The sequence below is a fragment of the Gymnoscopelus braueri genome, assembly GCF_963280865.1.
Source record: "Gymnoscopelus braueri genome assembly, chromosome: 1".
Lineage (NCBI taxonomy): Eukaryota > Metazoa > Chordata > Actinopteri > Myctophiformes > Myctophidae > Gymnoscopelus > Gymnoscopelus braueri.
This window is the reverse complement of record NC_137603.1, coordinates 38,159,198-38,171,325: the sequence shown is the minus strand read 5'-3', so window position 1 is coordinate 38,171,325 and position 12,128 is coordinate 38,159,198. Positions and strand designations below refer to the sequence as shown.

Below are 12,128 nucleotides of genomic sequence, written 5' to 3'. Positions count from 1 at the left end.
ATGTTACAATTATGCACGGGCCTCTCAGAAGTACCCGTATATTCCGTATTGTTCAATGAAAAGCATTTTAATCCGATCGGTGGCCATTTTCTCGTTATAATGTATCAGAGTGCAATACACCTCCCAACCGATAGGGTCGCGCAGTTGAAAGCATATGGAGAAAATGGCCACCGATCAGATTAAAATGTTTTTTATTGAACAATACGGATGATACGGGTACTTCTGAGAGCCCGTACATAAATGTAACATCCGTGGCCATGGGGTAAGCACTTTATATTTGAAATATGAATGTTTATGTAGATGTACGGGCCGTAAATGGAGAAAGTGCAAACACCAGGTTGAAGTTCATCCATGACGGTCTAACACGGTTTAACATGCAAGTCAATGGAAGCAAAGCTTGCCAGGCAGTGACTAACTGCACACCACCAGTCACAGAGTGGAGTGGATGGGGCTTAGCGACGGGTCCATTGCCCAGCCCTAATGTGTCAAGTAAAAGGTTGAACACATTTGTCTATGTGTTGTGGGCAGCTGGTTCTGTTCTCCCAGATTCCTTTGACGCTACCAAAGACTCCCAGAAGAAGTCAAAGCGCAAAGGCCGGAACAACAAGCAGGAGGTGATGACAATAAACCAAGCAGAACCTGAAGAAGAAGTAGTCAAAACCCCCATTGACCTGAAGAAGGTGAGTGCAGCTTGCTCCTTGTTGAAGCTGTTTGGCTATTATTTGGTTATAATGGAGTTTTAAATATTGATTATTGCGAGAGAAAATATTGATAAAATCAACTTATAAGTACATTCAATTGCCATTTTTGGCATTTTCATTTATCAAGATTATATACGTACATTTTCATGATCACAAAATTCTTTAAAAATGAGGGTGGAATTTGTATATGCTTTATACGATGCGTGTTGCTTGTGGAAACATGTCAGTTTCCTTTCTGTGGTGCATGGATGCTTCATCATAAAGCCTAGTCTACAGTGTGAAGAAAGTCCTTCACATTTAGCACAGAATCCAAACTAACAGCAGAAAATTGCAATTGTACTGATACTGATTTATAGTGTAAATAATATGAAAATACAATCTACTGGTAAGATCAAATCAATTATCTGCCCATCCCTTGCTGTTATTTTCCCTTTCATCTACTAAGTTGCTAGTCCTGGATGTGTCACATTGATGACGCAACACAGAGAGAGGTTTGCTGATGAGACTTTACACAGCACTTTTATTGTTGCACTGAAACACTGACCTCCAGTCATTTCAGACATGCCATTTCTTCTCCCCTGCTGGTTTCCCCCATCCACAGGCCCAAGAAATTAATACATCCTCTTCATCGAAGAAGAAAAGCAAGTTTGTGAATCTTTACGCTAAAGATGGACAGGACAAGCTGGCTTTAATTCTGCCTGGGCGCCACAGCTGTGAGTGTCTGGCCCAGAAGCACGGTCTCATCAATAACTGCCTCAGTTGTGGCCGCATTGTGTGCGAGCAAGAAGGCTCTGGCCCCTGCCTCTTCTGTGGAAGCCTGGTAAGTCTGGTTGGTTTGTTTCTTGACTTTTCAGTCAAGACAGATTTTCACAAAAAAAATATGTGAAATGATTGCAATCCTTTTTTCCCCCTTCCCCAATCTGGGAATTTGTTGAACATGAAATTTATTTTCACATACATACATTCTTAAATAATTGTACTTGTAGACGCTACATAATACAGTTTACAAATCATTTACCAGTTGCCTATCCACAAGTTTCCTAAGGCGTTGTGGGCATCACTTCCTGTCGATTTGATCCCTGATACCTGATCAAATGGAAACTTGTGGATAGTGTTAGTCCTTCTTTCAAGAGCTAAGTCAACCACCAAGAGATTGAAAACATCTCCACTGCTTTTTATTTTATTTTTGGTCATTGGGCTACTTGTTTGTATCACTGATTGGGACTTTTTGGGACAATTTCTTTAAATTTTTGTTTGTTTTCTGTTAATTCAGGTTTGCACCAAAGAGGAGCAAGAGATCCTGCAGCGAGACTCCAATAAAAGCCAGAAACTGAGAAAGAAACTGATGGGAGGTGAGACGCAAAACAAAACATAATATGATGCTAATTTCGCTGATATTATTCAATTTCATGGTTTTTCTTTGTTCTGCTCTTTTTGGGACAGAGGGCTCAGATAGAGACTATCTCCCACACCACGAGGCTCGTATGAAGGCAGGCCTGGAGAAGGCCATCCAACACAAAGACAAACTGCTAGAATATGACAAGAATAGGTATTGTAAAAGTGCATTTAAAGTTAAATGACACTTTGGTAGAAGTTTGTTTGTGTAGTTACCTTGCCATGATGATGTAACTCCAATTTGAATGTAATTGTTTTTGATAATTGTGTTTATAATTTGTATTTCTTTAGGTATTTTTTATACCTATACTCTATACTCCTATTTTGTGATCAGTATAGCTCAAGTCTTGCATTGTTAGCCGTTTTCTGACGACACTTGCTGTGAACCCATACCATATCTTATCTTTACTGGTAGACTGGCATCTTTGGTTATCTTTCTAAATCTTTACTGGTAGACTGGCATGATGGTGGATTTCCTGTTCTATCAACAGTGTCAAGAGAACTCAGGTTCTGGATGATCAGTCCGACTACTTTGGCACCGACTCCAATCAATGGTTGTCATCCAGTGAGCGTGACAAGCTGAGGAAGAAGGAGGAAGAGCTACGAGAACTTCGTCACGCTTCCCGGAAAGATAGGAAGATCACATTGGACTTTGCTGGTCGACAAGTAATTGATGAGGGAAATGACCTCAGCCAGTACTACAACAAGTGAGTACAGTAAGATGATTATGGTTACTGGCTGTATTGCACGGTTTATAGTGCTCCAGATAATTATTTAGTAATACACTACAAGAAAAATGTCCCTTCACAATCAACAAAACTATTTGCAGGCTGGATGAGACAATCAAGGCCATGAACACTGGTGCTCAACTTAAATCGCCATTACACCCTGAAGGACAAAGTGGACGGCAGAATATGTCAGAATTGGTCAACCCCAACATTGTGCAGGCTGCACCGGAGGTATGCCTTTGTATATTGCAGTTGTGTACAAACTGTTGGTCATGGGAGATATCTATTGGGTCACAGAATTGTGTCCAGCAAAATTTGTGTGCGTGTGCGTGCGTGTGTGTCCGCCCACTTGGCTAGTTTTTTTAGTCCACATCCATTCAGATGGACTACAAACCAGCCAAATGATTTCCGTGAGAGTCACATTCTGCACTGCCCATATTCCGCAAGACACAGCACGTGTGTGGCCATGCCCTAAATACTAAATTGGGTTGGGTCGCGACAAGCCTAGATCAATACTTCTAATTTTTTGCATCACACCTTAAATCCTGTTTGGATTTGTATGCTCTGTATTTACAGTTTTGGTGTTATTATTTTCATGCTGTGCAGCACTTTTGGTCCGCCTTTGGTTGTTTTTAAATGTCCTTTATAAATCAAATTAACTTGACTTGACTTAAATTTAGCTCTGCTTCTGGCATTAAACTTCAGTAAACAGTGGCCAAAAAGTGTGTTGGTTCTACTATTCAATCTACAACTCACTCCATGAGCAATCATTTGGGCTAGCACACTAACCAGCAATCCATATTTTATTGGCAGTGGGTGGATGTGGGTGGTGGTGAGAGCCACCGGCGAAACCTGCAGAAAGGAATTGGTCCAGTGGAAGACAAGACAGGAGCAGAGCGTTCCAGACTGAGACTACAGGACAGAGAGCTGCAGGAGATGGCTGATGGGGGCTGGTGCCTCAGCATGCACCAACCCTGGGCCTCACTGCTCGTCAAAGGCATCAAGAGGTAAAGGGCATGGCCATTATTGAGTTCCATGATATTGAAATTTTAGCCCATAACCGATCATTCCCATGGTCATTTTGGCCAATAACGATACTGATACGGCTAATTCTTTGTTTCTTTGCAATACCACAATGTGTCTTTCCACCGGTCGAGTATACCTATTATACTGTAACTGTGATATTTAGTGCAGATGATAAAACAATATTTACTTGTACCTGTCCTAATTTAATACTAAACATTACACTGTTTCCAAGTGTCACTGAAGGAGATGAGCACAAATTACTCCAACTTAAATGTAGGCTTTGCTATCTTTAATAAAGTCATGCATTGTGCATTCCTAGTGTCAGCCATGTACTCTAGTTGTATGTCAAAGACAATGCTTCAGTGTATGTCCAAGTCACTGCGTGTATCCCCTTATCAACAGTATAGATTTCTGTCATGGGTGTAAAAGCAGAAATGTATGTTTGTCTGTCTGTCTGTGTCTGTAGGGTGGAGGGGCGAAACTGGTACACATCCCACCGTGGTCGTCTATGGATTGCTGCTGCTGCTAAGAAGCCAACTCCTCAGGAGATTGAGGAGGTAGAGGGCATGTACCGTCACATCTACAAAAAAGGTACACACATACTTTAAAATGTAAATAATTACTGTGTCTTAATTTTAGGATTTTGCACTGGTTTCTCTCTAAAGCCAAAGATGTCCATGATCCTACATGGGATTAGTTGATTGAAAGCTGCTTTTTTGTATGCAGAGCCCAGGTTTCCTAGAGACTACCCCACTGGCTGTCTGCTGGGCTGTGTCAACATGACTGACTGCCTGTCTCAGGAGCAGTACAATGAGCAGGTTAGTGGAGTGCATAGCTGAACCAGCAGACATCATGAAGTTACAACAATGAATAAAAAAATGAAAATGCACACACTCGCATACACCACTCAGACAGTACACTGACAACCTCATCTCTATACATTTCTAGAGGCATTTCTCTCAATTTCAGCCAAGAACACACTGTACTATATTCCACAGACAAGTGAGGAAAGGGTGAAGCAATCCGAGTTGTCTCTTCTCAATATTATGCAACAGACACTAGCAGATATCTTTACTGGAAGGAGTCTTGCAAGCAATGTAGGTTTTGAGTTGGATTGAATTGATTCCTTTTGCAGTCCTCAATGGGTAATATCCGAGGAAGAGGGTTCGTCAAACTGGCTTTTTCTTTTAAGATGTTTTATGGATTTTTCCCACAGTAATCCTCATCTATTTCTTGCCACTGACACCACCGATGCATAAAAAGTAGTTAATAGGGGGCGCCGATAGCCGAGAGGTTAGGGCGCGTACCGCATGGGCCACAATGCCTGACAGTGAGTCCCGGGTTTGGTTACTGAGCCCGGTGGACCTTTTCTGCATGTCACTCCCCGACTCTCTCTCCTTGTCTACACTGTGAAACTATCAATAAAGACAAGAGAAGACTGATAAAAAAACACTTTATTTATTTATTCAATAATGTGACTACTCATTTAAAACCGATGCAGTTCAATGTCCTACCACCAGAGGGGATACTGCACCATTTTACAAGCAGCAGCTCCAATCTGGTGTGAAATGGAGCAGTCATATTTCACACTGGAGACAATAGCTACTGTACTCAGCTACTGCAACACTCATCCCACTTTATGTGGGTTCTGGTATGTCTACCATCTCATGTGAATGTATAGTATCATTTTAAAGTGTTGATGGCTTTAGGCAGTGTTTACTGCAGATGCAAGGAAACGCTGTCGCTCACATCTAGACATTTAAACCTCACTGATTGTAACAGAGTGTACAACAGGTGTCCATGCTTTTCAGTCTACTGCTTTTTATGCTTGATGAAAGCAAGACATGCTGTAATCTTTTGACAGTTCAATTCAGCACAGGGGTGGTGCACAGACAACACCATTTACTCTCCATATAGCCTAGAGAGAGTGAAACATCTTGAGCAATTTGAGCACAATAATGCTTATTGAGCAGGAAGTTGATACTTTATTTGAGAGCCATTCTAATGCCAGGTGTGTGAATTGCAATCCATTTCAACTGGACATAGAGACCTAGCTGGATATATTGGAAACAAAACACCTGGTCTGAACAGGGTCAGTATTCTTTGGGTCTCCCTAAATTGGAAGCCAGAGAAGCTACCTCATACAGTGCTACAGTAGCTTATCCATTCAAATTCAAAGCCTCGGCTCGAGCTCGAGCTGCTCCATTAACAATATATTAAAGGCTATTTACTGTTTGCTGCTTGAACATTAACATCCAAATGAGCTCTATTTCCATATTTGCACATATCCATGTAAAGTTGCCTTGCATCTAAAATGCCACACTCCCATTCACTATAATTGGAGCCGTTCCATGATTTGTCTGTTAATATCGTCCTAATCATCTTGTCTTGTCTAGCTTTGCCTATGTCCTATATTAGCATTCATTACACACTGCTGTCGAACTGACATTTTTGTTTTTGTTTTTTGCATTAACCTTTTTGCTACCTTGTAGGGACGCGAACAGCGTTTTGCTTTCGCGTTTTACTATTCTCAGTAGCGATAGTAAAACGCTGGTCGCTGTAGGGACACAAAGTCATAGGCAGACAGTGGAAAAATCTTGATTCTTTCTTCCCCAATCACAGCCCCCGCATTCTTTACATGTGTGCATTCATAGGCATATGACGCTTTAGTATGGACTTGTTACAATGCAGCAGAGTTAGGGAGTAATGTGCAACAACCGTATCTTAAATCTGCAATAAACCTTTCAATGTACGCACACACACACACACGCACGCGCACACGCACACGCACACGCACACGCACACGCACACGCACACACACACACACACACTCTAGCTTTAATGAGATATTGACAATGGAAATTGCACATGCTTCCTTTCTGCTGATTTTGAGAAATGTAATTAGCTCTTATTAAGCTGTTGTGTGTGTCTGTTTGAGTGGGCTTTTGTGCAGGCATGTACATTGTGTATCTGTATATTGGTTTTTCGGCAAGGAGAGTGCTTTTACCTCTCAAGAGGTCTGTGTTTGGGTCTGAAAAATCAGTTATTATTTTGTCACAAGGTCTTGTTAACACATTTCATTGGTTACATATTTAAGAAACCCGCAGACACACACCCCCACTTTCACTTAAAAAGAAAAGCAAAAAAAAGCACATCTACAAACTTACAATGTGTCACGATGTGACACGTTGTGAGGTTGTAGTTCGTCTATTTTGGCTACTTTTGTGTGACAATGTAGAATGACGAAGTTGGGCATTCATTTACGAAAAAACGTACAATGTTGAAATATGGAGATACAAGGTTTCTGCCCGACAGCAGCGACATGTACGTTACTCTATGTTACTGCATAGTGCATACCTACTACTGGGACCTGTAAATGTTAGGGCTTTCTCCTTTGTGCTCTGCCCTCATTCCCTCCTCAAGCACTCATTCCACCCAGGGCTGTAAAATCATGTTTGCAGGCTATGTGACTGCCCTTTCATCCTCTGTGCGTGCGCACGTGTGTGTGTGTGTGCGTGTGTGTGTGTGCGCACGCGCGTGTGCGTGCGTGCGTGCGTGCGTTCGCCTGTGTGTGTCCATTTGCACAGAGCGGTCATAAATTAAACGGCTACCCAACACAAAGCTCCTCAGAAGAAAGAGAAAGAGAGGCAGATGTAGAAAATGGAGAATCGGTGTAAAACAGAACAAGAGCACTACAGTTGCTAATCTTGGACTAGCAGGCTAGAATTATTGTAGCCAGTTTGGTCGTAACGTTGCAATCCTGTGTATTTAATGCTTAGCGATCGTAGCCTGTTTTTGCCTCGCTTGCCATTTGCCACGTTTTTGCACAGAGGAGTATATCGGCTGGGCGAGTGGGTCAGGCATAGGATTTACTGTCCTGTGCTGGCAGCTGTGGGTGGTTAAAGGGGGCGGTGAAGGACAGACAGCCATTATTCTTCAGCCCCTTGCTTGTAAATCTGCCTCCAGTGATGAATGAATTATTTAAAGAAAGAGTAAAGCATAGAGAACGAGATGGCATGATAGAAGTGGTATGAAAGAAGGAAAATAAACACCAGTCCAGTCAAGTAACTGTCATGCTTTGCTAGGGGCGCTATTGCACGTTAAGACAACACCAATGCGTTGCTTTCCTGCTGACTGTCAGCGTGGAGAGACCACCTCAGGCATAGCAGGATTTCCATCTGCTTGACTTGGACCAATCCTTCCCCTCATTAGAAACTGACTGGTGTATCGATCCATTCTCCACGTAATCTCTCACTCCTCCCAGCAACCCCAGCTCCCCCTGCTACTGATAATTGGCCAGCCATTATGATCTGTGCTCTGCCTCTTCACCCCCACCACCCCCGCTCTCACTCAGCAAGGGGTGGAGATGTACGCACGACCTGCTTACCAGAGGGGGGTGGGGATGGGAAAGAAAGGAGATTCATTTGGTGGAAGAGGCAGAGAGCAAGAAATTATTTAAAAAGGATCAGCTGAGAGACAAACCCGTAAGTGGTTTTGTGCTTCGTGGTTGATTAGGATAACACACTTGATTGGCCGGATACTGTAGATGGTTCACTTCACACATTAAAGATGTTTTGAATTTCTACCACGCTGAGATAGAGTCACTTGGTTAGAAAAAGATGATCTGTCATTAACAGTTAAGTCATATTTTGAACACAAATTCAATTATCTACAGGATCCATCCATCGGAACGTGCATATCCCCAATCCTCAACATGACTCACACAGCACAATCAAATCCTTAAAACAAAAAAATAATAATACAAAATAAAAATAAAAATATATATATACTGTACATATAAATTATTATGTGATTTATGTTGTTCTGCCAGTGGGTGCAAGACTATTTAAAAAAATGCAAAATAAAGTACAATCTCATCTCAAATCCTGTACTGTTCTGGAATTGTACCAGCAATTTACATCCTTTTTGTGAGGATAAATTAATTTGATGAATCCACTCTCATGGTAAAAGCTTGTCTTGCATATCTTAATAAATACGCTTTAGACTAATCTGAGAGGTTGATGGAATGCATACTGAGAGACTAGACAGTCACCGTTTGTATTTTAATGGAGTCTAGTGCTGTATTGATTCGTACTGAATGGCAATGGGGGCATGCACATCGTGTGGGTGTGGCCTTTTTGTTTCTGTGTAGTCAAACTCCTGTTTCATGACAAGGAAAAGGTTGAAACAGTTGCTGAATTGGTAAAATATATATTTAATTGAGAATAGTGTGGGATTGGGGGCCAATAAATATTCTAAGATTTAGGGATCAAATATAGCATGGGACTTGATATGAAATGTATCGGAATCAAGCTTGGAATAATCACATTATAATGAATATCAAACTGATATCAAGCATCGCAGTTTGTCAAACTGATACATTTGGCAAATAAAAGTTGAGTCTGATGCTTGACTGCATGAAGTGAAATATTTCCTCAAAATCCTTCTGATGCTTGCAGGGCTCTTGAAAATCTACGCATGAATATGAAGATGTGTGTTTTTTCTGCTTTCCCGACAATGGCATCCAGACATTTTAGGCACAGTGGTACAATGTTTGTAACGTTTTATTGAGATATATATTGAAAAATGTGTTTGGCCACGCATGAATGAATGTGCAACATTTTAGGTTTAACAGAGGGAATCATACAGCTGCAATGTAGCATTAAGACTTGCTACAGTAGTATATTAACCCAATTCTGTGGTATATAAATAGGTTACAGCCCAGCAGCCATTATACATCTGTCAACATGCTGTATGTGGCACAACTTGAGGGTACACCACATCACATAGCTGGAAGCTTAACCATTATACTGCATGTTAAGAGGACTACTGAGTTAGTTGCCATTTGTTGTGTGCCAGCCCCCTCTGACCTCCAGTGTGGTGCTCCTGTCCTCGTTAGTTGGGTTGGCTGGAGGCTCTGACTGATGCCTGCGTTTCCTTGTGTGGTAATGTGATATTTATATGCTGAAAAGCCTTCCTGCCAACACACACACACACACACACACACACACACACACACACACACACACACACACACACACACACACACACACACACACACACAGAGACATACTCACAAGATATATTGGACACATTCCAAAGGAAAGGAAGTGAGGGCAAGACTTCCTATGTGAATCCTCTACAGCGGTCACTGTCTCTTTTCTCTCTCCCCACCTCTATCGCTTCACTTTCATATTATTCTCTCTCTCCCCAACAGTACATATTGTTTCCTGTCAGAACTGTGGAAGGTGTAGAATTCAATTTTGCTCAGGGAATAAGCCTTTGATATATATATGGTTGCGTGCATGCGCACGCACACATTTTTTGCGTCCTTACAAGTTGGCCAGTGTCTCTGAATGGTCCAATTTGTACTCTCTTTCTCTCCCGCAGCATACACAGGCTCACTCACGTATCTCTCACACACACGCGCATTCCTTCCCTCCTCCCTTTTCCGTGCTGGGCAGTTTGCCATGACAGGGAGGTCAGACAGCATGTGATTCTGCAGTGGTGTGTAGAATGCATTCAGCCCTGTGTCCCCAGGCACTGGATGACAACCAGGCCTCAGTCACAGGTCTACAACAGCATGAAAAATACATAGGACCATCTGCTAGACTAAAATGGCCCGCTACACTGTTTAGAATTTCACTCCTGTCCTTAGACCACTTCATTACATGTCACAGGGTGACATGCTCCTTCATTTTCCAGATCTAATTGAATCTGTATCTACAGTATAACATTACTGGAGTCCTTTGCCATTTCTTTAGACAGCGACATTCTTTAACAAGTGCTGCATGTGACTTGAGATGTTTTACATATCAGCATAGTCATACTGATGCTAATTGAGTGATTAATTCTGTGTGGTGGTGCAATGATTTGCAACTGATCCCCATCGGGTCCCAAATTTGACTTAGCCACGAAGTTGTGACAATATGCAAATCACAAGATATTAAATCTTTCATGCGTGAGCTCTGAGTCATTCAACCCCTTCTTTTCCCATTGGCACAATGAGAATGAGACCTCAATTTGATTTCAAGACTTTTTTTTTCTTCGGATGATTAGACACCTGACTGTTCACATTCACTGAAGAAAATTATGTTCAGTTATGTATATATTCACTTTTGAGATTATTTTAAGATCATAAGGAACACTTCCTTGACTGGCACTGTCTGGCCATAATGCAGTACTATTTATTTTTTATAATAAAACTGACAAGTTTTATGATTACACATTACAGGCTAATGTGCAGTTTTCTTTAACCCCTAAAAGTCTTAAATAATATCCCAACCCAATTAAATTCACTGTCAGTTAACTCATTAACAAAGGCCCATGAAGTAATTCACATTCACACCGTTATGAGCATCATTAATCTCAACATTAAATTGTATTTTTTAATGACAGTTGTTAACTTGTGGATGATATTAGATAAACATTTTCCTCATTGCGATACTTGCGAGAAAACTGTAACTTGTGTTTTTCTTTTTGGAGAAGGCTGTCTCTATATCACTTAACCGCTCCTTATTATCTAATGTAATTGTGTTAACACTGATAATCCTCTGCAAGTCTGCATGAAGAAAACACTACTCAATTAATGTCAGAAAAGGGAATTGGGAAGTTCATTCTTTCTTGTGGTTAAATGTAAAAGATCAATGTTTATTTTTCCCCCAATGATGCTAAATATACACTATATTATTGAGGTTAGTGTTGACGTTTTTAGTGAATTGTGATGCGTCACTATAAATGTGGACATAAAATTGTGTGATCTGTGATATTGAAATGATTTTATGTACCGTATGTTGTGATTGACTGTGATACGAATTTCTACGTGTATCAAGATTACAATCAAAGTAAAAGACTGAACCATAGTTGAAACTTGCTGTAGTGTAACATTTGATGATAGATCAAATCTTTGCCTAAACAACTACAGTACGACCAAAAAAGGTTTTGTAGCATTGAGTCTTTACACCCAAATTGTATGCATGGCTATATAGGACTGGTTGTTGTGACTGCGTATTATTCTGACATGGTCTTTAAGTTAATGGGCACTTCTGTGGTCCTGTTCTAATGATCCCAGCTCACTTTTATGTCACAACCCAGGAGTTCAGGAACCCTCTACTGCTGTCAAGTTGGTGTCCTCTGTGGAGTAATAGCCCTGTGAGTGTTAAACGAGGATTGCATAAAGGAGGAGAAAAACAAGACCTCTGTCAATTTAAATGTTGCTATCCATCAGTGCCTTGCCGCAGGCAAACTCTAAACCCCCTCATAATAAGCTGTAATGAAG

At 41.2% G+C, this 12,128-nt stretch overlaps 1 protein-coding gene across 2 annotated transcripts in view; it reads left to right on the top strand.

Moving 5' to 3' along the window:
- The window catches only part of trip4 (thyroid hormone receptor interactor 4), a 77,214-nt gene that overhangs the window by 3,224 nt on the left and 61,862 nt on the right, over positions 1-12,128 (top strand). For both annotated transcript variants that reach the window (XM_080430220.1, XM_080430219.1), the window contains exons 3-11: positions 529-680; positions 1,303-1,521; positions 1,975-2,053; positions 2,145-2,250; positions 2,588-2,803; positions 2,926-3,055; positions 3,638-3,831; positions 4,317-4,441; positions 4,577-4,668. In XM_080430220.1, coding sequence (XP_080286346.1) covers positions 529-680; positions 1,303-1,521; positions 1,975-2,053; positions 2,145-2,250; positions 2,588-2,803; positions 2,926-3,055; positions 3,638-3,831; positions 4,317-4,441; positions 4,577-4,668 — 1,313 coding nt within the window. The remainder of the gene's footprint in view (positions 1-528; positions 681-1,302; positions 1,522-1,974; positions 2,054-2,144; positions 2,251-2,587; positions 2,804-2,925; positions 3,056-3,637; positions 3,832-4,316; positions 4,442-4,576; positions 4,669-12,128) is intronic.